General features: G+C 41.8%; 1 protein-coding gene across 2 annotated transcripts in view; it reads left to right on the forward strand.

The window, feature by feature from the left end:
- Positions 1–988: 988 nt before the first annotated feature.
- The window catches only part of SLC36A4 (solute carrier family 36 member 4), a 68,268-nt gene continuing 43,448 nt past the window's right edge, over positions 989–25,808 (forward strand). Inside the window, exons 1-8 of one of the 2 annotated variants that reach the window (XM_065678785.1) lie at positions 989–1,063; positions 11,374–11,497; positions 12,240–12,330; positions 13,435–13,523; positions 14,766–14,861; positions 15,611–15,695; positions 21,390–21,617; positions 22,749–22,847. In XM_065678785.1, coding sequence (XP_065534857.1) covers positions 1,036–1,063; positions 11,374–11,497; positions 12,240–12,330; positions 13,435–13,523; positions 14,766–14,861; positions 15,611–15,695; positions 21,390–21,617; positions 22,749–22,847 — 840 coding nt within the window. In that variant the 5' untranslated portion in view covers positions 989–1,035. Of the gene's footprint in view, positions 1,064–11,373; positions 11,498–12,239; positions 12,331–13,434; positions 13,524–14,602; positions 14,660–14,765; positions 14,862–15,610; positions 15,696–21,389; positions 21,618–22,748; positions 22,848–25,808 lie in introns of those variants that run through there. The other variant, XM_065678786.1, reaches the window with a different exon arrangement.

Here is a 25,808-nt window from a genome sequence, read left to right on the forward strand (position 1 = left end):
AAGATTGGACATGAGCCGGCTTCAGTGTGCGCTCGCAGCCCAGAAAGCCAACCGTATCCTGGGCTGCATCAAAAGGAGCGTGACCAGCAGGTCGAAGGAGGTGATCCTGCCCCTCTACTCTGCTCTCGTGAGACCTTGCTTGGTCCAGCTCTGGAGTCCTCAGTACAGGAAAGATATGGACCTCTTGGAGAGGGTCAAGAGGAGGACCACAGAAATGATCAGAGGGATGGAGCATCTCTCCTATGAGGAGAGGTGAGAAAGTTTGGGTTGTTCAGCCTGGAGAAGAGAGACTTCCTTGTGGCCTTTCAGTTCTTAAAAGGGGCCTATAAGAAAGATGGGGAGAGACTTTTTAGCAAAGACTGTTGTGATAGGACAAGAGGTGATGGTTTTAAACTAAAAGAGGGGAGATCCATGCTGCATGTGAGGAAAAAAAGTGAAATGAGAGTGGTAAAACACTGACTTGGTTGTGGAGTGGTTGCCCAGAGATGTGGTGGATGCCCCATCCCTGGAGACATTCAAGGCCGGGCTGGACATGGTTCTGGGCAACCTGATCTAGCTGAAGACGTCCTTCCGTATTGCAGGGGGATTGGACTAGATGAGCTTGGAAGGTCCCTTCCAACCCAAACTGTTCTATGATTCTGTGCTCTCTGAGTGTGGCTGGCGCTCTGCAGGAACCATGCACTTCCACAGCAGCACGGCCGGGCCAGGAAGCACCGGGAGGCTCTGTGAGGGGGAGACCTGGAGGTGGGAGGGGGAGAACCTCCAGCACTGAAAGCCATTGGAAGGTGGGTGCGGAGCCCAGGGCCGGCAGGGTGAGGCCGTGCCGTGCACAGGATCAGCCCTGGGACTGCCGAGGGCACACTGAGGAGGACACACAGGCTGGGAGGACCGACACCCGACAGACCAGGCTTGTCTTTCCCGCTGCTATCTATGGTTCACTCCCGCTGGCCGCAGCCCACCGGGCGGGACGCATGCGCAGCGTCGCTCCGGCCGGCTCCACCTTGGCGGAAGGGCGAGCGGAGAGCCGGAGGGGCGATGGATGGCGCCGGCCGGGAGGAGCTGGGTGAGGCGTGCGGGGCGGCGGGAGCGGCCGAGGGGCTGCGGGATGGCGGCGCGCCGCAGGGCGGGGAGGAGGGGGTGTGAGCGCGAAGGGCGGCCGGCTAATTTTATCCCCCTCCCCTCGAGGCGGAATGGTTCGGTCTGCGGGGGATGCGCTGCAGCGCTGAGCGCATCGAGGCGGGCGGGATGAACCATCCCACCTAGGGGAGGGGTGGGCGCTGTCCGGCCGGTTCTCCGCGTCAGGCGTCGGCGGCTGCCGGGGCTTCCGCAGCGCAAAGCAGCGCAGCGGGAGCGGGGAGGCCGGCGGCGAGAGCCGGGCGCCTGGAGCCGGGCCAGCGGCATCTGCGGCCGGCGGAGCTGAGGGGAGCGGAGCGCAGCGCGGCACAGAGCCGGCGGGGCCTCGTCTCTCTCCGCGGGCCCCTCAGAAGGGGATACCCGGCTAGGGCTCACAGCGGTCCCGCTTCACCGGAACCCGCCGTTCGGGGCTGAAGGCGTTAGTGGCGCCTGGCTGGACCCTCATCTCATTGGGAAGTCACGGTCTTGCATAGACATTAGTGGAAACGCTTTCTGTGTGCATTGTTAGGTGATGCTGTTATCTTCGGTGAAGGGCTGTGGTTTATTTGGGCTTTTGGGGGGCTCTGTGTGTTGATAGTTTAGCTGTATTTATTGCAGATTAGTCTTCGGAGCTTTAAATCTTGAGTGCAGGAAGGCACATATGTTTGCCCCCTGATTCTATAGCTGACAAGAGAGAATTGGTAACATAAAGCATAGGTGATGACTGGGCTGGGCAGACTGAAAATCTCATCTCAAAGTGATGTTCCACTATAATCCAGAGAATCCATGCTGTCCAGTGGTAATGCTGGGAAGCAGATGTGTTTCAGACTGTATTGTCCCAGAGGCTGGTTCATTTTACAGTGAGATGTTGCCACCTTCTGACACAGGTGGCAGAGAGAAATTTTAGGCTTCATTTGCTAAGTTTCACAGATCTGTTAGTTTCTCTGCCAGAACCCTTAGAATCAGAGTATTTGATGAGATTAATGGTTTCTAAATGAAGATCAACACCTGGTGAAAAGCTTCTGAAATCTTACATGTTTTGGTCCTGTTGAATACTCAGTAAAGCTTGAGTCTTACCAATGTGTCATCATTTGGAAATGTATTAATCATGTAGAAATGCGTAGCTTGTTCCAGACAGGATAGTGGGTTATTTAAGACTGACATCTTCCCAAATAAATGATCCACTGTGGGTTGGTATAAAAGAGCTCCACTGAGAGTGTGTAATAAACTATGGAGAGCTGTGTATGCTTTGGTTAATAACTCAAGTGTCTTGTTTCATTAGGCTTCTGGATTTGACAGGTAGGATGCAAAAGCAAACAGTTCTTCCTGCTTATGGAGTGGCATTATTGACTTTCAACATTTGTTTGGAAACAGCTGTTCTCAGGATTAATAAATTCCACCATAAAGGATGATAAATCTACTCTATTAAGTTACAGCCTGTAATGGAGAGAAATAAGTGACACACAATGTATGTTTTCTGAAGAAAAAATGAAGAGTGATTTGGATAACTCCATGAAGCATAACTTTAAAGTTCTTGGAAAAATAAACACAATAAAAGTTAGTGCTAACTTCTGCTAGCCTGAAAATATAATTATTGTATTTTATAGGAATTTTTAAACCAGAGGAGTTTTCCTTTTTAATTCTGGAAAGTACATTTTAGTTTGAGGCGGTTTCTCTGTTTATTCTTGTCTCTCTTGTATTCAGTAGGAGTTGTGGAAAATAAAAAGGGAGCTGGGTTGTGTGTGGTTGGGTGGGATTCCCTGTTAGCTCCCTCTTGAACTAGAGAAATTGACAGAAGTGTATCCATCTGGACCAGCATGGCCTTAGCACTGCCATTCGTGGTCACTTCTTGTGGATCTCCAAGTTCTTCCGTGGTTGTGGAAGCACGTGAGTAATGTGGCAGATGTTGCCAGATCCACGTGTGCTTCATGGACAGCGCTGTACTTTGCAGTTTTATGCCTTCTGGAGAAATGCTGGAGGCTATTTATAGGGTGAAGAGTGCAGGAACAGAGATTCTTTGTGGTTGGAGTAACAGCATTACAGGGCAAGCTGTTTACTAACCACTTGCAGATTCAGAAAATAATTAGTGACAAGGTTTTCTTTGTAACTGTGTTTTTTTTCTTGAGAGCCCTGGTTCAAAATGCTGGATTGAAAAGCCTCTCCACAGTGTTAAGATGATAAATTGAATGCGGTTGATGGGGACACGAGGCTTCTCCTGTTGCCACAGTTGTGGTTGCCATCGCATGTCTGTGTGTTTTCTGTGTTACACTGTAGTGATGTGTCCTTGACTGTGTCTGCTATTCAGAGTCTTGGTCACTAAACTTGTCCTGTAAGAGCAGTTTCAGGCTTGGTTAGGTGGCGGATGCACTGGATATGCCCTCTGGATCGTGAATATGGATTGCAGTTTGTAGCCTGTGAGAAAATACCAGCATAAGCCCACATTTTAGGCTAGTCTAAAGATTCTGTGGTTCTGATTTTCTCTTTTAACCAGCGGTCAAAACAGCTGCTTATTGAATTGAATCTTCATCCTTATTACAGAAGCACTGGGTCACCCTTTACTTAATAAACACATTTCAAAGGACTGTGAGTCGTGTGCTGTGTTTCTGTCCCTCTTAGCATGGTTTTGTGTAGAAGCTGACTAACCAGTTTGCATAATGCTTTTTGCCACGCATTTAATAGATATGTGAAGTGGTACTTCAAGACCTGTGTGATTCTTCTACCCATAAATGAGGAAAACAGTTGATGTAAACAGCAATAAGCTACATCCTATACCCCAAATCTTCTTATGCTTATATGTCAAATCCAGTTCTTTTCTGTTTGACAACACTGACTTCAAAACTGTCAAGGAAAAAAAAAGAAACCCAACAGATCATATTGCCAAGGTGGATTAGAAAAGGGGTTTTAGACAGAATTTGTCTGGGAGGGTGACCTTCTCCAAAAGAACAATGGAAGATTGCATTTTGCCTTTGTTTTTAATATTTCCTTAGCCTTTAACTTGCTATGTGGCCCTGGCAAACTGCTTCATCCTCTTGTCACTGTTTCTCCCATGAAATGAAAATGCTAGAAGTTCTGTTTCATGTAGACCTAAAAGGTTCAGTTAATTTTGAAAGTGTTAATTGCTTGAACAGTATAGAAAACTAACTGAAGTTCGGAGTGAAACTTCAGTTTCTTGCAGAGCTTTTGAACCAAAGGATTGCTTGAGTGTGTTATAAAAGGTTTAGGACTAAGTACATTTAGTAACAGTTTGAAGGCTTCTTTGGCAGTATGTGCATGAATGTTGGCAAGATGCTGGCAAATTCTAGGAGATAGAGAAATACACTGGAAGATACTAAACTGGAAATACTGGTCATAAGAATTTAAACACTACAGTAATCATCTCAGTATGTAAGTAGTAGTTGAGTAGTGATTGAAATTCATCAGAGCTCTTTGGGGATATGGTGCTGACATTTATGCCTGGTTACAGTGCGGTGTGTAGCTGTAATGAAGCAGTGATTTACCTCTCCAGTGGGTTAAGGGATCAGATTAATGTTGCAGAGGTAATTGTGGAAGAAGTTGAAATGCACTTTGTGTTGCCTTCCTTGTAGTGCTTGCCCAGCTCTTTGGCATCCTTCTTACATGGGTGTCGTGGTTTGAACCCAACCACAAACCTCTTTTACTCACTCTCCCCCTTCTTGCCCTCCCCCTGCTCCTGGAGGGACGGAGAGGAGAATCAAAAAGAATGCAACTCCCACGGGTTGAGATAAGAACAGTTTAGTAACTAAGGTATAACATAGATCACTACTGCTACCACCAATAATAATAATGATAAAGGAAATAACAAGAGGAAAGAATACAACACCTTAACACCAGCCGACCAATAACTCGCCTCACTCCCCCCAGCCGAGCACCGACCGATACCTCCTCCAACCCTGCAGTCCCAACCCTTCCGGGTAACTCCCCGTTACATCCTGGGCATGACGTGCTGTGGTATGGAATACCTCTTTGGTCAGTTTGGGTCAGGTGTCCTGTCTCTGCTCCCTCCCAGCCTCCCCTCCTCCCTGGCAGAGCATGAGGCTCAGAAAGTCCTTGGCCACACCAAACATTCGAGCAGCAACTGAAAACATCGGCGTTATCACCACTGCTCCAAGGCCAAAAGATCAAAACACAGCACTGTACTAGCTCCTAAGAAGGAGAAAAATGACTGCTGCTGCTCAAAACCAGGACAATGGGCATTCACAGAAGAAAGCAGAAACAATGAGGGCTATTTAAATAACTATTAAAGACAATTGGAAGCCAGCATTTGATCTGAAAAGATTTTTGTGGTGGCACAAGGAGAAAGAAATTCACCTTAGCGGAAGGAAAGACAGGGCTGAAGATTGGCTGGTACTTGGCTAAGTGCAGACAAAAGGGTGTGCAGAAGTGAATTCCTCCATTCTTAGTCGTGCTGAATAAAGTTGATGCAAAATTTTTAGTGAGTCATGTGACTGAGGACTGGATCGGGTCATTAATAGTCTGTGGTGTATGGATGCAGTCTGGACCGCTTGGTGGACATGGGCCTAAGGTAGGCTGGGGTGTGCTCTGCACCATGTGCTCTGTGAAGCAGCAGGCAGCCTTTGGCTTGGGCATCGTATGCATATCCTGTTTTTGTAGCTGCACATTTAAACTGCACATACCAGGCCTCTCTAGGAAGGAATCAAAATGAATGTATGTATCCCTTGCCCATTTTCAGGCAGTGACCATGGACTTCCCAGAAAAGTTAAGTTCAGGTTAGGTCCCAGCATGCAGGGCACTTGCTCATCTACTGAAGATGAGTATGCACCTGATTTATGGGGCAGAAAAAGCTCAAGCCGCCTTCCTTAGTGCACTCTAGGCTCTGAGTTTTGATCTGTGAAATGTGGATGTTTCATAAATCTGTATGTCACTGTGAATATGGACTGTGCCATAAGGATGTATGTAGCCTTGGTATTCCAACAGTGGAGATCTCTTCTCAAGTGCTTGGAAAGCTGTGTGATCCAAACCCCATATTATGTCCCAGTACCATTACTGTTAAGAGATTCACATGTTTTAGGCCAAAGCTATGCACCACTCATGGGATAAAAGGATAATAATGGGGAAAAGAGGCAATTCAAAAGTGTTTTTGTGGCTAGAGACCAAATAGCAGTATTTGAGGGGAACCTGTAGTAAGTGCTTTGAATCCTGTTTTTAAGAAGAGTTTCTTTGTTTCCAAACATATGCTCAGACAAATGTTTCCATAATAACTGAGTTGAAATAAATGCCTCTTGTCTGGTAAAAAGGCCACTTGTAGAAGATAATTAAGTAAGCCTTTGACTGTGCTCCAGTTGTTGCTGCTGTTGCCACCAGCTATCACCTCAGAGAAAAGCTGGTGTCAATGGTCTTGGAGGTTTGGAAGGTCTGGCTGTATTTCTGAGATGTCAGATGAACTTAATTCCTTTTTTCTTTTAAGGATGCCAATTTGATAAGCGTTTTGGAAGTACAGCAGTATGGTAAACTAATAGCAATAAAATCAGTTACATGCTGCAAATACTGTACAGTGAAGGTTGGCAGAGATTGTATCTATAAAAAGAAATGTATGCAAAAGTTTGTTTCAATTGAATGCATCTTTAAAATGTTCTGTAGTGGAACATTTGGGGTAAATTACCTTCTTTCTGTGTGGTCAAACAGACCCATTTTCAATGTTTAAGTAAGGTGAATTTTCCCCTTCTCTCAGGACCAGCTGGTGCTATGTTCTTCACATAAGGAAATTCCATGTAAAATCAGTGTTTTGACACTTAACAGCTTGACACTTCAGTGTTGTCTGGCTGCTTTTGCTTAGCTGCATTTGAAAGAAGCACATTTAAAGAAATGCCTAAGATCCTGCCACTCTGTTAACTTTTATTGGCATTCAGGTCTTGATTCAAATGCACCAGTAGACCAACGATACTGGAGAGGTTATCGTGATGTGTACTGAAAGCAGAATGTAGATAACTGACAAACAGCAGAAAGTGGTTTGGTTCTTGCATGTAGTGACTACAGAACAGCAGCTGTTCCTTTCAAATAGGAGGTTTCATGCTATTCATAGAATCATAGAATAGTTAGGGTTGGAAAAGACCTCAAGATCATCTAGTTCCAACCCCCCTGCCATGGGCAGGGACACCTCACACTAAACCATCCCACACAAGGCTTCATCCAACCTGGCCTTGAACACTGCCAGGGATGGAGCACTCACAACCTCCCTGGGCAACCCATTCCAGTGCCTCACCACCCTAACAGGAAAGAATTTCCTCCTTATATCCAATCTAAACTTCCCCTGTTTAAGTTTTAACCCATTACCCCTTGTCACTACAGTCCCTGACAAAGAGTCCCTCCCCAGCATCCCTATAGGCCCCCTTCAGATACTGGAAGGCTGCTATGAGGTCCCCACGCAGCCTTCTCTTCTCCAGGCTCAACAGCCCCAACTTCCTCAGCCTATCTTCATACGGGAGGTGCTCCAGTTCCCTGATCATCCTCGTGGCCCTCTGGACTTGTTCCAGCAGTTCCATGTCCTTTTTATGTTGAGGACACCAGAACTGCACACAATGCTCCAGGTGAGGTCTCACAAGAGCAGAGTAGAGGGGCAGGATCACCTCCTTCGACCTGCTGGTCACACTGCTTTTGATGCAGCCCAGGATACAGTTGGCTTTCTGGGCTGCGAGCTCACAGTGCCGGCTCATGTTCATTTTCTCATCGACCAGCACCCCCAAGTCCTTCTCTGCAGGGCCGCTCTGAATCTCTTCTTTGCCCAGTCTGTAGCTGTGCCTGGGATTGCTCTGACCCAGGTGTAGGACCTTGCACTTGTCATGGTTGAACTTCATAAGGTTGGCATCAGCCCACCTCACAAGCATGTCAAGGTCCCTCTGGATGGCATCCCTTCCCTCCAGCATATCAACCGGACCACACAGCTTGGTGTCGTCGGCAAACTTGCTGAGGGCGCACTCAATCCCACTGTCCATGTCAGCGATGAAGATGTTAAACAAGACCGGTCCCAACACTGATCCCTGAGGGACACCACTCGTTACTGGTGACTCAAGTTTTGTGTGAGATGTGTTGCCTTGTACATTGAGCCAGTTTGGAAATAAACTTTAATGTGGTTTTCAAAATAAATCGTTTTTATGATGCATTGCTTTTCGGCCATAATCAGTGATAGCTTTCATCTGGGTGTGTGAAATTTGGCTGTTCTGTTGCATAAGTGACACTAATAAATAGCAGAATGGTGTGGGAAAACAGATACTAAAAGATATGTAACTTATACCTCCCCAGGACCAGAAATAAATATTCAAGCCACCATAATATAGGTATTTAGGACACCATTTTTTCCCTCGAAAGGATAGTCAGGTGCTTTACCCCGGTGGCTCAAGTTAAAAAGCAGGGGCGGTTAAATTCACTATCTCCTTTCTTTTGGGTTGAGGTGGTTCTGTAAGGAAAACTTTGCAGTGAAAATGGGCAACTGTGCTTGAAGCATTCTAAAGGTGGAATAAGAAAATATGCCTAGAGCACCTGCTTGCAGTTGTTTTTCTCAGTTGTGAGGCTGTGTGCTGTAGTTCAGAGAACTCCATTCCAATTTTTGGCAGTTCTATGGGTCTTCCTGAATCTTGTCAACAAATCTTGAGGTGGCAGGCTGCCTGGAGAAAGGTTCAAGTACAGCACAACATATACCAAAAGACATAAGGAGAACTTACAAAGAAGGTTTTGTAGACCTTGTACTGTATGCATTGAAAAACAAATAGTTAAGAGGCAGAGAGGAAATGTCACGTCATGGAGGCAAGCGCACAAAGGTGAGACAATCAAGCCCAAAGTATTTATGTGTTCCTTGATACAGAGATAATTTAGTGGATCCAGCAGAGGAGGAAAAGATGAAAAAGCAGAACACGTTGTAAAAGTTGTGTGTGCTTGATGGTCAGTTGTATAGGAAGTCATTTAAGTGAAAGCTCAAGAAACAGCACGAGGGCAGAATGTGTCATTGCAAAAATGCAAGGCCCGTAAAGTTTAGTGTATGCGACTTATGCATAGCAATAGCTTTTGTTCATGGAGGGGAACTTTTCCTTCCTGTGTTCTGGCAGTGTGTGATTGGAAATGCAATCTGCTTGTGGAAATTTTAGAAAAGGACTGTTATGATCCTGCTGTTAGCTTAGGAAATGGTGAAGCATTGCACCGTAGTGGTCTTCCTCTGCTAAGCTTTCACAAGAATCCACCTGGAGTACCGCATCCAGCTCTGAAAGCACAAGAAAGACGTGGACCCATTGGAGCAAGTCCAGAGGAGGCCACAAAAATGCTCTGAGGGCTGGAGCAGCTCTGCTATGGAGACAGGCTGAGAGACTTGGGCTTGTTCAGCCTGGAGAAGAGAAGGCTCCAGGGAGATATTATTGCAGCCTTCCAGTGCCTAAAGAGGGCTTGTAGGAAAGCTAGAGAGAGACTTTTTACCAGGGCCTGTGGTGCCTGTAGAAGGGGCAGGGGTTTTAAACTGAAATAGAGTAGATTTATATTGGCATGAGGAAATCTTTCAGCCTGAGGGTGCTGAGGCACTGGCACGGGCTGCCCAGAGAAGCTGTGGCTGCTCCATCCCTGGCAGTGCTCAAGGCCAGGCTGGATGGGGCTTGGAGCAACCTGATCTAGTAGAAGGTGTCCCTGCCTGTGGCCGGGGGTTGGAACTGGATGAGCTTTAGGGTCCCTTCCAACCCAAAGGATTCTGTGTTTGATGAATGATATTAGAATCATAGAATAGTTAGGGTTGGAAAGGACCTTAAGATCATCCAGTTCCAGCCCCCCTTGCCATGGGCAGGCACACCTCACACTAAACCATCCCACACAAGGCTTCATCCAACCTGGCCTTGAACACTGCCAGGGATGGAGCACTCACAACCTCCCTGGGCAACCCATTCCAGTGTCTCACCACCCTAACAGGAAAGAATTTCCTCCTTATATCCAATCTAAACTTCCCCTGTTTAAGTTTTAACCCGTTACCCCTTGTCCTGTCACTACAGTCCCTGACAAAGAGTCCCTCCCCAGCATCCCTATAGGCCCCCTTCAGATACTGGAAGGCTGCTATGATGTCTCCATGAAGCCTTCTCTTCTCCAGGCTCAACAGCCCCAACTTCCTCAGCCTGTCTTCATATGGGAGGTGCTCCAGTCCCCTGATCATCCTCATGGCCCTCCTCTGGACTTGTTCCAGCAGTTCCCTGTCCTTTTTATGTTGAGCACACCAGAACTGCACACAATACTCCAGGTGAGGTCTCACAAGAGCAGAGCAGAGGGGCAGGATCACCTCCTTCGACCTGCTGGTCACGCTCCTTTTGATGCAGCCCAGGATACGGTTGGCTTTCTGGGCTGCGAGCGCACACTGAAGCCAGCTCATGTTCATTTTCTCATCGACCAGCACCCCCAAGTCCTTCTCTGCAGGGCCGCTCTGAATCTCTTCTTTGCCCAATCTGTAGCTGTGCCTGGGATTGCTCCAACCCAGGTGTAGGACCTTGCACTTGTCGTGCATATTGTGGTAGGCAAGTGTAAGAAGTAATCTTTTTGCTCTCGGCAGGATTCATTTTGCTTAACTGTAGTAATTTAAAAATAACTAATTATAATTTAATCAACATTAAACGGGTGTAAGCTGTTAGTTTTGCCTCAAAGGCAGTTTTGTTCACTGCTGGCTGCTTGCTGTTGCTTGGCGCTGTTATTTGGCTGGATGGTGGAATTGCATTTGTTGACTGTGGTGGCAGTTTTTGCTACTTGAAAAGGTTAATGTAATTTCAGGTTTCAAAGCATGCTCCATAATTGCTTCATCTTGATTCTCTTGCCAGTATCTGGAGAGCTCCTCTGCAGTCTTACCTACCCATTTTAGGATGGGATTACTGTTGAGAGTACCCTTGCTCACCACTGACAAGAGTAAACTAAATGCTTAATTTTGCAGGAGCTAATGGAGGGTAAGATCTCATCCTTTGGCAGCAATGGATGACTTTTCTGGTTTGGTTTTCTTATATTAGCTTGCAAAATGATCAAAAGCATTGACATTATGATGATAAAGTTGCTTTCCATAACGAAAAAACAGTGTTTGGCCAAAATAATAATGAGATGGTGTTCTGCTTGAAAGAGAGAATTCACTGTGCGAACTTGGGCTGTGCCTATCTGTCTGCCTGAAACAGCTTTATAGTTAGGAACACATGCAGACCTCATGGCATGGGAACTTTGAGTCCTCTTTTACTTCTAAAGTGTAAGCTTGTTTCTTGTTAATGTAGTGTTAACTCTGTTGTACAGACATGGAAGTAATGAAGCCTTTAATTGATGAACAAAATTCAGATGGCCTCTCAGATGAAGAGCATGAAAGTGCTATCCTGCCAGTTGAGAAGCATTACCAGCTTGGTGATGGAGGAGGCATTACGTATGTATTACTCTTAAGTAGCAGCTTGTTAAGATTTGTTCCTTCAATTTGTTTCTCATGAGTAGTTTACTGAACTCTTAAGGGATTTTCTTGCACCTGTGGTACGATTTTTGTAGTAATACATTGGGACTTTGCATAGTTCTGCCAAAAAGCAGCTTCTTTTGAGTAGGTTCTGTGCTTTTTGTAAGCTAACAATCTACTGGCCGTAAAATATTCCAAGGTGCTGATGTGTAAAGTGGTTGGGTCACTCAGAACCTAAGCACTGTCTAAAAAAGGTTTTGATTGATTTTATGTTTTTGTAAAGAAACTTAAGATGACTTTGGAAATAATCAGTTTCTTAAAGCTTCATTAGAAGAGCCTGTGAAGCTTTTATTTTCTTTTGATAGAGCTTTGGCTGTTAGACTTGTGATTTTCAGGTCAAAATGTTGCTGATTCTAAAACAGAAGTGATGAAACTTGTTAATTTTTACTCTGAGGCTAAAGGACAGTAAAGCTCAAGGGAAGAACTGAAGATCAGACTTGTATGTTCTGTTTGAGGAAGCTCACATGTAAAGAGGAATAAGAACATTATTTGAGTATGCCGGGTGTCATTTAAAATAGCTGCACCACCTTAAAGTAGTTGAATCTCAGAATTTATCCATTTATTAATAAGCGACAGAGGGTGTGGTTTTGTTTTTTCTGTTTCCCCCTCCCTCACCCAGTCTCAATGTACTGCTAACATGACTTTGTATTTTTATCCTCAGGTTTACACAAACACTAACACACCTCCTCAAGGGAAACATTGGAACTGGGCTTCTTGGTCTTCCACTTGCTATAAAAAATGCTGGCATTGTGGTAAGGATTCAATTATTAGAAAAGTTATCTGGGAAGATCTGAAGATGTGTGTCTAAGCCTGAAAAACTGAAATCTCAATACTTTTTGTATTGAGATTTTGTCACTGTCAGCTTCAAGGGAATTGTGTTCTATTTTTTCCTCTTTAGACTGTGAATTTAGTTGTGAAGATTGAGGTTTTGATTTTTAAAGTTACTACTTCACCCTGAAGACTGTGTTGTATTTTTGCTTAGCTGAAGTGTTTTTCTGGTGAAAACAAAACTTTGTTAGAAGGCAGACTTTGCACTCAAACTCACAGGAATTTTTATTCGGGCGTTGTCTTATCTTTGTACAGACTTCTCTACATCTGACCTCTTTGTACAGATCACATTTAACAGGCATCAGCTTGTTAAATCAGTCTTTTGTTTCTGCAGAAGCAGGGTATAGCACAGCTTGGTTTATACTGGGTAACAAACAGTACATTTCCTAAGCCAGGCTAAATTTAATCAAGTGACATTTTCACCTTACAACTACATAATCCTGTAATTCTTTCTTACTGGATGTTAAGTTTAAGAATGAAAGTTACATGTGAAAAGCAAGTATCTTCTGTGAAAGCCTTTAGTCAAACTGCTACTCAAACAAATTGTTCTATTTTCAAATTATCTCTAAGTTATATCTGTAATAGTACAAATTATCAAGGGTTTGGTTGGTTTTTATGCTATACATCATGTCTACTAATGCAAGGGAAAGTTACTGCCACTTTGCAGTGGTTCAAAACACTGTTTTGGATTGTGCAGTATATGTAGCCTTTTCTCTTAACAGATTTTTTTGGCTTATATCTTAGTGAGGCTTTTAGAGGATGAAGCTATTCACACCCATTCCATATTTGTGCTTTATTGCCCCTTAGTAGCCTTCTCTCGAGTAATGAGATAAAAGTAAGGAATGCTGTAAAACATCAGCAGTGAATCCTCATTGGGTGGGTGGGGGGGAATCTAGTTGCATAAAATTTTTTATTCTTAATTTATTTGCTACCATGTAAATGTTTTTGCATGTAAAGATTTTCTCCCAGCGTATTTTAATGAAAAATCCTCTTTATTTCCTGTCTTCTCCCTTTTTTTTCCATACCAGATTGGACCAGTCAGCCTTGTGTTCATAGGAATTATATCTGTTCACTGTATGCACATCTTGGTACGTTGCAGCCACTGTCTATGTCAGAGGTAAATGTGGAACTGCTCTTCCTGTTGCTGAATTTGAGTATTATGTTTTTTCTTTCTTCTTTTCTATTTCTGATTGTTGGCCTACAGAATGTCCTGATGCTATAGCAGTTTCTTCTCTTCAGAATCTTGAACTTGCAAGAAGTAACACTCAATTTTGGATTGTGCAGCTATAAATGATAGCTGTTCTTTAATGTATTGAAAAAATGTTTGTTCTCTGCTCATACACAAAATGAAGTTGGTTTCCTGTCTTTGCTGGCACATAATCAGGTCTTTCTCATTGCACTTTTAATTGCTTGGTTTCAGTCTATTAGTCCTTCTTTATCCACATAGCTTTCTTCATAGCTTCTGAATCTTCATAGCTTTGAAAAGTGTCCAGTTTATAAATAGCCAGTTTGTAAGTACTTCATAGGGATAAAAGATTAACTATTAACAGTAGTTCTTAGTCTGTCTTTCAAGATTATTTGTGAGCTCTCTGTCTTTGGATTGTGATAACTTGATTATTTGAAATTCTAGTGCTGAAGGAATGTGTTAGTATGATGCAGATAAACACTAGATGTGCTTCCAAGTGATATTTACAATACTGGGGTGGGGGGGGGAAGCAGCTTATAAAGTTTGACTGATTCTTTTGACTAATAATGACTTACTAAACATTTTTATCTGTCAGATGTTAAACAGAAGCAGAGTCTTGTTTTTAAAAAGTGTAATGAAGGTTTTGAACTGAACAGAATCACAAAACTGTCCCTGTCCCTGTAGTGAAAAAACTACCATATCAGTTTAAGATGGTACTGTCCTGTGAAGGGATCCTGTCATTCCTAAGTTCTTTACTTTTTCCTCTGTAGTTTTAAATGGCCTTTGAAGATGTATGTAAAACTGAGATCTCTGAAACAACTGCAATGCCTGCTTGTCCAGGAAAATCTGTTGAATCCTTTTGAAGCTCTTTGTGACTTTTAGATTTGAGATTAATTTCTTAAACTGATATAAGAATCTGATTTTGGATTAATGTATCAAGAAACTGTTGCATTAGGGGGAAGCAACATTGTGGTTCACATGCTTGTGGAGTGTTGAATAGTCCTTCCTGGGGGAAAGAAGCCCAAACCATACCTCTAAAGTTCAGCAGCCACAGAATGGTGCCACAGGTGATTACTTATAATCCTGGGAGGCCACCAGTGTTTTCAAGGTAGGGATCTAAGCCCTCATAGTTTCTAGTAACTCATTTTTTTCCTTCAATCTGTTTGATTTCAGGATGAAAAAGTCCTCACTGGGGTATAGTGACACAGTTAGTTACGCCATGGAAGTGGGGCCCCTGACTGCTCTTCAGAAACGAGCTTCTTGGGGACGGTAAGTTTGCATTAAAATTTAGTTTAATAAATGCTTTATTAAACATTCAGTGGCTATCCTTGGAATGGTTAGGAGATTTCCTTTTTACTAAGATGTTACCTGCTTTAACAGTGTGTTCTGTATGCTTGAAATACTTTGATGCAGAGTTATTTGTTATTTCCTGAAGCCAGCTAGTAGAGGAGATGTGAGAGTATTGGGGAGTGTCTCTCTCTGTTAAGCATTTCAATTCTCAGGTCTATGAGAGCTGTGAAGGAAAGAATTTGGTAATATAGGAAGAGATGTGGTATAACCAGAAGTGCATTCTGTATTGTGTAATGTAATGAGGTAATTTAAGTTATCATTCTCTTTTGCTGTAAACACATTCCTCTGCATCAGAGTTCACTCTGCTTAAAGCAAGTTGACACTGCAAATGTTAATTACTTCAATATATTTATTCTGAAAGGACGCAAAGCAATTATTTGGTTTATGTTTAAATGTAACATAGAAATAATGGAGAAATATGCTATATTTTGCAATAATGGCATGTAGCTACTTTAAAGTGGCAATGACAATAGAAGTTTCTTTCCCTTGCATTAGTAGTCTTGATGTGCAATGTAAAAGGAACCTGCATTGCAGTGCTCATGAGATTAATGTGGCATTTGAGTCTAGTATATTGACTAGTGTAAAAGGAGCAGTAATTGCCTATTAGGTAGAAATGGGCTTATTGTTTGGATCCTAAGTATAATGTATGTGTGTTTTTCCTTCCTCAGGTATATTGTCGACTTTTTCCTAGTGATAACACAGCTGGGATTTTGTAGTGTTTATGTTGTGTTCTTGGCAGAAAATGTGAAACAAGTGAGTAATGTTACCCTGCCTCTGATTTTTTTTCTTGTTTTTTTTTTTTTTTCAGCCAGGCCTTCTGCTGACTTAGTTTTTTTCCCTGTGACCTTATGTCGCTGGAATCTCTTTGGTTCTTGTTTAGACCTTTCCATTTGCTAGAATGGTCTCGTCTGGCGCAGAGTCCATTAGATGTAAACTAGTCCTGATTTTTGTTCTTAAAAATGCCTGACACTGAAATTTCTGCAGCCTCCTCAGCAGTCAGTCCCAATGCTTTCCTATCTGTTAGACAGCTGATTCTTTGTAGAAGCTTAAAATTTCTTACTGGCATTGTAAGTCCTTTATTTTATATTCTAGCTGTAAGTAATTTATTCTTCTCTGTTTGTGGGGCAGTTAGTACATAGGGGATAGTATGTTTTTTCCCTCCTCTTGTAGATGAGTATTTATACTGTGTTTAAAAAGTATTCCAAATTCTACAGATGAAGATGGGGTTAATTTGTGTATTTGGAAGCTGGATACTCTGTAATTTGTGTCTTGGTAGAGGGAAAAAATCAATCACAACTGTAAAACCTAAAGTCCTACTGTCACAATCTATCTCAATACCTAAAAATCCTATTTTACATCTGACACCCTTCTGCTGTACTTCTGGAGATTTATGTTGCATCCTTTCTAATGTAAGTTTGAGCCTTTCCTATCATATAAGTATCTGATCAGCCAGTTTTTATGTATGTGTTTTGACCTTAAGCAACAAGTGAGACTGAACGCTTACTGACTGTGGCTTTTGTAGATTTTGGAAAAAAACAGCCCATGAAACATTTTCAGGATCTTGTTGCTGCTTTCTTGAAGAAGAGTTAAAAGATCTTACAGGGAAGCAACCACTACAAGAGCAGTAGCTGTAGAGACCCACGACATGTAACCTGTGAATGAATTAAAGCCATCAGCAATTCAGAAGTTCCCCTTCAAATATTCCAAGTGGATTCGATTTAGGTTGCCCTGTGCTCTCTCTTCTGGGAGGGACAAGTCTGAGGAGTCTTCCTGGCAGCTCTCTGTTGCAGAAGTCTGTCCCGTAGAGGGCACCAGAGAAAACAAGTTGGTGTTGCTTAAAATCTCTATTTGGGATAGCGGAGGAGAAAGAAGGTGGACAGAGGGAACTGGGGGGGAAGGGGGGCGTGTGTGGAGAGCTGAGATAAACGAACAACATAATAAAAAGTTACTGATACAGCTTCTTGACCAATAGCTCTGTGTGTTGTGGTTTAAGCCCAACCGACAACCCAGAGCCATGCGCTTGCTTGCTTACTTCCCCCCCTTCCTCCCCCAGCTCCTGGAGGGATGGGGAGGAGAATGGAAAGAATGTAACTCCCACGGGTTGAGATAAGAACAGCCCAGTAACTAAGGTATAACACAAATCACTACTGCTACCACCAATGATAATAATGATAAGGGAAATAACAAGCGAAGAGAATACAACAGCTCAACACCCACTGACTGATACCCAGCCTGACCCGAGCAGTGATCTAACCCTTCTGAGTAACTGCCCCCAGTTTATGTACCAGGCATGACGTGCTGTGGTATGGAATACCTCTTTGGCTAGTTTTGGTTGGGTGTCCTGTCTCTGCTTCCTCCCGACTTCCCCTCCTCCCTGGCAGAGCATGAGGCTCAGAAAGTCCTTGGTCAGAGTAAACATTACTGAGCAGCAACTAAAAACATTGGTGTTATCAGCACTGTTCCCAGGCTGAAAGTCAAAAACACGGCACTGCACCAGCTACTGAGAAGGAGAAAAATGACTGCTACTGCTGAACCCAGGACACTGTGCATTATGCTCTGTACTTTTCCGATCATGCTTGCATGTTAGTGTGTGCAAATTAAGTCCACTGGAACTCATGGGAATTTCCACTGAGATCTTTTCTTTGATAGTCTTAGTTCAACCTCGTGCCAACCCAAATTTGGTAATCTCTGCCTTCACTTTATTTGCTGTTTCGGAGAATTAAAACGTGACAGAGCATTTTAAAATGGTTCTGGCACATGAATGGCATATTCATCAGCCCAGATTACTTTGAGGTGAATATTTAGTTAGACACAGTGGAGCATGTGAGTCTAAATACTTATTTCATCATTTGAATTCTATGAAATGTTTGATGTATCCTTCTCACTTACAGATATGCAGTATTGCTTCTGGTGCTGAATCTTTTCTTATTAGTGTCTCAGGGATTATAACAATGTTGGCTGCATTACACCAGTGTTTTCCAGATGCTTTGTGCTACAAGACCCTATTTCCAGTTATATCAAATTTCAAAGGAAGCTTTACCTAAGGAATGTTTTCCAAAGAAACTTAGATTGGTAGAGAGAGTTCTGGTTAACTCTGCAATAAGAGGCTTGTAGGCGAAGGTGTCTACAACTGGAGAGGAAGGGTGACACTGGAAAAAAGAGCTTGGCTGCAGCAAGACTGGAACAGGAACACACTGGGGTAGGAGGGATAGGAAAAAGAATCTGCTTCAAAGAGCATGGTCCCCTTTCATGTCACAGTTTGCTTTTCTTGAGCAACAGAAGACTTTAAGTTGACTCTTGGCATTTCTCAACTTGCTCGTGAATATTTGCTGAGTTCCCTGGAAAAGTGTCCTTTTTTTCATTGTTTGCTGTTGGAGCTAAAAAATGAAAACATGTTCCTGCTGCGTGGGAGCACTTTATTAGATCTTTAGCACTTCAAAGATGACCCATCGGTGGGAGGCTAAAGAATGGAATTTTGATTTTTTTCCTAGGTTTTGTAAAAATGGAAAAAAACCTCCTCAAACTTAGGAAATAAAACGACATGTATTAAGAATATTGTAAGGTTGAGCACTGAGTAATAATGAAATACCACATAGTCTTTATCTGTCTGATAACATACTTTTGTGCCAGCTCTGGCACTGAGTGTTGCTCTGAGTTGAATAAATAAAGGAATTAGAAGGAACCAGTAAGTTCAATGATTACTGTTTTGATCCCACTAGGTGTTAAAATGTCCATGGACTGTATGACATAAAGGGAAGGTTTAGGGATACAGGCAAGGAAACAGTGGTCTTAGTTGAAGAGACTAAGGAAAGGGAATTATTTGTGGCTTCTGAGACAGTTCAGTTGAACTGAATTTTCTGCAGTCACTAGTTGTGCATTAGACATATTTTGAGTGCCTGACATAAGGAGTCTGATAACCAGATTTGCATGAGTGTTTGATCTTCCTGCATACAGCTGAAGCTGATGAATGCTGTGCTTGGGCTGTGTGAATGAGACATTTGATGAAGCACTCCTGTTTCAGACATGACACTGTCGTGTAAGTTAATGCTTTTGCAGTCACTATGCCTAGTGGCTTCAGCAGCTGTGTGCTTCCTTTCTAAAAACATGATGATATTTCCTCATGTGGGTTAGGGAAATGTTTGTGGAACTCACAGATACATCCATGATAAGCACAGAAAAAAAATGCAGATAATGTGTGTTCAGGTTGGAAGCTGGACAATGTTCACTGGGCTCTGTGACATATACAGAATATTGCGTATGTCTTTTTCAAGAGTAGATCCAGTGGACGGGTAAGTAAAAAGATTTGACTAAGTTGGCTGATACTCCAGTGATACTTCAGGTTATGTTGCTTTGATGAGGAAAAAGACAGATACAATGTCTGCTGGTCTTGACCCAGCATGACTGCCATATGCAGTGATGCATGAGTGGAGAGCAGCAGGAGACTGAAAGTGATTGTTGTCCGGAATAGGAATCTGAGATAATATTAATTCTAATGTTTTGGAGGCGAGATTGGACAGACAGCGAGTTATAGTCCATTGTAACACAATCAGCAGTAAATATTCACTGAGCTAAACAGCACACGAGAAAGAATACAAAAAAGTCCTCCTACTGCTTTGTATTTTGTTACTTGTTAGAACAGTTTTAAGTGATACCTGATTAATTACAAAAAAAAATCTAATAAAACACTTTCAAAGTGATGGTAATGTTGGCTTGCAGCTCAGCAGACCAGTATAATGTTTACTGTCAAGTCTTCTACAGCCAATCGCTCCACTCTAAGAGGGAGAATAATGATCCTTACTTTTATAATTTTAGCATTTTACTTCAGCTTTCTTCCACCTGTCAATCACTCTTGTCTGTTTTAGCTCTTCTACTATGTTAGCCTTTCATGGATTCATAGACTGGTTTGGGTTGGAAGGGACCTTAAATCTCATCCAGTTCTAGCTCCCTGCCACAGGCAGGGATACCTTCTGCTGGAGCAGGTTGCTCCAAGCCCTGTCCAACCTGGCCTTGAACACTGCCAGGGATGGGGCAGGTTCAGGATTTAATCTTTTTTCTTTCTTTCTTTGAGCTTTGAGCAGCAGGATCCTCCTCTAAGTCGTGACATTTCTGAGAATCCAGTTGGTATTTTAAAAATGTATTTTAGAACCTGAACTGTATCCTGCTGCTGTTATTCCTTTTCCTTAAAGGAACAATGTAATTTGTTTTCTAATAGCTCGTCATCCGGCTACAGTTATTTGTATAAATTGAATGCATGGTAGGTTGAATATTTATTGTAGCTGAAGTTTCCAATGGGACTTATGTGCTGAAATCACATTGTATTTCTTAGAATCCCCCTTACATGTCCATGTGTGCAGAGCGGCTTTGGCTGCCTGTCAGTGCCGGCAAGCAAGTAAACACATGAGACTGTTGTTAAAGTGAAAGGCTGTTAAAATGTATTTCTGTGTATTTTTTGTTTCTGTATTTCTATTTTAAGTATGGTGAGAAAGCAGGAAACTTCTACAGAGAGTTTTACTTCATGTGGCATTAGGGAAGTAATTTGGTTAAGTGTTTGACATGTTGCTTGGAAAGTAGAGTTATTGTAGCTGCGTGAATTCATTGGAATTCAGGTCGAAATGTATTTAGCTCTTTGTTGCTTTCTAATTGAAAACTAACAGACGGTAAATGTCTTGTAAGTGACACTTAAGGTTCTTGCAAGGCAGAAACAGTCAGTGTTTCCATGATGACTGGTATCCTCTGTTTTCATTTTAGAGAGAGATTTCTGGAAAATGTGGTTGCAGAATTGCGTCTTTTACCTTTCCCTTTTTGATAATGAAAAAAAAATCCATCCGGTGCTTTTTGTTACAGATGACAGAATTTTAAGTTAATTTTGTCTTCCTGAGTTTGTGGATTGTTTGAAACAATGAAAGTTAAGTCAATTGTGTATTTTTATGTATTTTTTTTTCTCCTAGACTTGTAAAATCTGAGTTTTGGCAAAGCTGCCAACTTGAATGACTTGATTTACATACAATTGGTTTTCCATTATCAACTAAGGCCCTTTGCCTCATGAAAGTCTCAAAGAGCCAATGATCCCTTGATTGCCAACTGTATCTCCAACCTGTCCTTCTTTCTCTACTTTGGCTGCTCTTCTTGGCCCAGTGTGACTGCCATGTTCAGTGATGCATTAGCAGAGTGACTGTATACTCAGTGCTAGCACTGTTTGATAACATAGAATCGTAGAAATCAGGTTGGAAGGTACCTCAAGGATCATATGGTCTGCTTGCTTTCTTGGCAAAGCATGACCTAGACTAGATGTCTCAGCACCCTGTCTAGCCATATCTTGAAAGTGTTCAACACTGGGGAGTCTACCGCTTCCCTGGGGAGATAATTCCAATGGATAATTGTTCTCTTTGTGAAAAATTTTCCTCTTGTGTCCATTTGGAATCATCATCCTTTTTTTCGTTTGTACAGGTCCATGAAGGATTCTTGGAAAACAGGACAGCTCCCGTAAATGTCAGTGCCACCAGCAGTCCTTCTGAGAAAAGGAGTATTGATTTACGAATATACATGCTGTGTTTCCTGCCATTCTTGATCCTCCTGGTCTTTATTCGTGACCTGAAAAGCCTGTCCATGCTTTCACTGCTTGCCAATCTATCCATGGCTGTCAGCCTGGTGATCATTTACCAGTATATTGTTAGAGTGAGTATAAAAACATTTATTGTCTTTTGTTTTCAGTGTGGCTGATTATATTTGTTGCATGTGGCAGTTGGTCTCTGATAGATACGATACTGACTGACAATTTCTGAAAGTGGAATTACCTCGTATTTAATTTGAAGAGGTGCCCTATTACTTGACATGCTTTAAGCACAGAGTTCTACAGTGCTTTTGAAAGACAGGATAATATAGTTGCACTTTAGAAAAAATATGTATTGTAACAAATTGGAGTCCTTGGTTGAAAGAATATGTGGATTTTTATGGGCTGCACACAGAACTGTCAAGGATTTAATCTGTGGTCAGTCTTTCTGTTGCGACAGAAGAACAATTTCAACAGTGATGTTTATTTCTAGTATTTCTCCAGTACAGTCAGAAAAAAATTCAGACTTACCTTTTAGGAATGCATTTTGCAAACTTCCATCTCCTGGGAAGTTGAATAGTTGCTGCATATTCTGGGTTGCTGCTGTTTTTTTGCATTTGGAGGCTTTTCATAATGGAACAAATTAAACCAATGGCTGGAAAAAAAAATTGCATGTAAAAACTTTTACCTTTTTATTTCTTAGGATTTTTGAAAAGCGATAAGATGCTGTTGCATGCACAGTGTAGATAAGTGCTGAGTGACAGTATTGCTTGAGAAAGCTATCACGTGAGTGTTATGAGACGAGTGGGAAGCAGAGGATTAATTACTCTGGAATTAATTGGTCTGCAGAAACTCAGCTTGTATTAAAAAGATTTTCTTTTGCTGTTGCTTATGGTTATGAGAATAACGGCAGCATGAAAGTGATACTATGAAAAGTTTGCAGAAGATTAAGCTTGAGGTGTGAGCTTTCCCTTTTGTTTTAATTGATGTTCACTCATACACACTAGTGTGATACTTTAAATACATGATTTCTAGTGTCACTAGTATGAACATAGATTAAATACATGTGCAAGTGTCTGTGTGGGTGGGGAGGCAGCTATAAATGTGTATAAAGGACTGAGTTTGGGATTGTAAATAGCCATGTATGCACCACTCAGCATGTGCTGAGTTTTCTTTGCTATAGGGTAATGCTTCAATCAGAATTGTAGGATCAGATAATGCACTTTACATAGCACTGTTTTGCATGTTTTCTTCAGGATATAATAGATCCACGAAAACTGCCTCCTGTGGTTGGCTGGAAGAAATACCCACTGTTTTTTGGGACTGCAATATTTGCTTTTGAAGGAATCGGTGTGGTAAGTGCTTTTTACTGACTCATCAAAATACCTCAGTCTGTGTTAGATGATGGGATACAGGCAGTTTACTCCTGCTGGTTTTTTGTTGTTTTTGTTGAAGCACTGATATGAAAAGGGTTAATTTATCTTATCAAATCAGGCAAAAGTTGAGGACATAACATCACAGGGGAGTTTGGTGAATACTGATTGCTGCTTGGACATTTGGCACCTTCCCAAATTACAAGAATGCCTTTAGTTCCAAACAGATTGAGACAATAGTGTAATCATAACTAGTATCATCATATGCTAGATAATAATACAATACCCAGCTAATAATATGATGATACTATAATTACAGTGATTCAGCAGCTCAGTTTTAGGTGATGAGAGTGTAAAAACAGAAACTTATTTAGCATCCTTCTTTTCCTTTGGGATCACAGAAGACAAAGTGATTTATTAGAAATGCATTATTCTTCCTGCTTCAAACTTGTCTGTAAATATGACTTGACAGAGATGGAGATGATGAGAAAAAGAATAGAAATTTTTTCCAATTCATGTCCTTCTGACAATGAGCCTCAGTTCCTCATCGTTTCCTGAAAGATGTGGATTAAATAGATTCATCACTCTGAAAGCTTGTTTTTTGAAAGTAGATAATTTTCCATCTCTGCTGTTTCTAAGGGCTTCTTGCTTACATCTCACGCTAGCAAAGTTTGCAAGTTAGTTGGCATTCATTTCACATGTCATGTTTTAAAAAATAGTTGAAGAGGCTTCTGGGAATGGTAGGTCATAATGTCTTTGAACTGTTAGGAAATTCCTCTATACACTTTATTTGTTACTAATACAATTACACGCTTCAGTAAGTGTTACTGTATGATTAAAACCCAAATAAACAGCCCTTTCCTGCCCTTCCAAAACAAAACAAAAAACCAAACCCAGACCATCCCCAAACCAGCATGCAGTTAATCTGAAGTGATGGTCTGTCACTGACATAACACGGAAGAGTTTTCAAATCTCTTTTCTTTTCTGGAATTATCGGCTCTAACTTAAACCAGAATATTTTACCTTGGTGATGTAATATCACTGCCATAAGAGCTGAATAGGAAACCCTTTTAACTCCTATTATGTTGGAACAGTGTGTTTTCACACGCAGGATACATGGATCAAGTGACTGCGAGTCTGTTTCTCCAACTGTTCCTGTTTTCAAACTGTGAACCGACTGTTGCAACGGTTTAGCTACCATATATCTGAGTGTATCCAGACATCTTTTATTTTGTCATCTGGAAGTTCCATCATAGGAAATCATTAGTTTTTCTCATTTTGATTGATGCCCACAGAACTTGGGCAAAAATCCCATGCGCAGTGAATCAGGCAGATTGGACTATACTAAGCTTGTTGCTCTTAAATTGTATAGTCCATCTGGGACAGACTACACTTGCTGTATGTGGGCAAATGCAAGTCATGTACCATAGGTCTGATACATATCCCAGTTATATCAGATGTGCTTATAGCACACAGGTGTGGGTTGTAGCCAGGAAATCCCAAATGAGGCTCCTGTGAGTCTTAGGGAAGCATGGAAGGCTTACCACTTGGTAGTGGTAGTATATTACGTTATAGATGGGGAATTGATTTATAGTAATTATTTTTTGGCACGTTAGAACCCACACTGGGGGGGGGGATCTAATCCTACTACAGCAGTAGTAACACTGACTTCCAATGTAAACCTTTAAAGAACTGCTTAATATTTTTTCCTTATATGTAGGATGATATTCATATGCCACTGCATGTCCAAAATATCCCTGAGGAAGCAGAGTGTTTGCTGTGCATTCTTACACTGTAGTTGTGTGCACCAGAGGGAAGATTTGACAAAAAAAAAATTGATTTTATGGATCTGAATAATCAGAACTGAGCAAAGTTGTTGAAGCATGAAGTAAAAAAAATGAGTGAAGCAAAGAGAGGCGAACACTGCCGCCACTTCACATAGTTAATATTTCATGCAATTCTCTGTGATTGATTTAATAACTAGTTATTGCAGCTCAGTAAGTTGCCATCATAGACTGAGCTGTGATCTCTCTGTATACGTTTGTGACCCCTTGCAAATGTGAAATGAAGCAAGATTAGTTTAAAATTCTTCCACTGAGATGTAAGCAAATGTGTTTTAACCCACATTACAATGGATTGAGAATACTGGTGTAGTCAGTTGCTGTTGTGTGTCTGATGTGTTACAATTTGTTACCCTGTGTCTTGTTTATTGTTGTTCTTATATCCGTGCGGTTGAATTGTCTGGTAAGGAAAAAACCCTTACCATTTAATTATGTTGGCTCCTTAGTCTGCTCTCTGCCTGCAGGGACTCAAGATGGATTTACCTAATATTAGTATTTTTGTTAGAGACTTGATTCTAGATTTTATTCTGGAATGTCTTGGAAACAGCGCTATTAATGTGAAGCTATCTGGACATCACATTATAAACAGAAGCCTTGTGGTTTTAATTTGATCAGAAAAGTTGATTGTGGTTGTTACATTTTATGCAGTATGTTGGCCTTAAACAGTTATGAAGCCTCATTTTTCCTTGTCCTTGATTCCAAACATATATTATGCTAATTCTCATCTGAGAGCTGCCAGATTACTGAATGTATGAATGGGGACAGCAAATGAAATTCTGAGGTTTTTGGGCTGGGTAAATCATCTTAAACAGAATCTGACAAGAGAAGAAAAATGCTCTCGATGTATTTTTTCTTCCACCATTGTTCTGTGTAAAATGGTCTTTCCTGCTAGGAGTATTTAATGATCAATTCAAGAAGAGCAGTAAATGATCTACAAGGCGCAGTATAAAACAGTGCACCTTAGCCACAGCAGTTGGGAGGATTTATTTTCAAAGACGTAGTTGCTTTTGGTTTTTTTATTAACAGGGGAGTGGCTAATCTAGACAGAAAATAAGTGTGAATTCATAATCCCATGTTCAGTATGGAAATGTGTTTGTCTGGT

The sequence above is a fragment of the Lathamus discolor genome, chromosome 4 (assembly GCF_037157495.1).
Source record: "Lathamus discolor isolate bLatDis1 chromosome 4, bLatDis1.hap1, whole genome shotgun sequence".
NCBI lineage: Eukaryota > Metazoa > Chordata > Aves > Psittaciformes > Psittacidae > Lathamus > Lathamus discolor.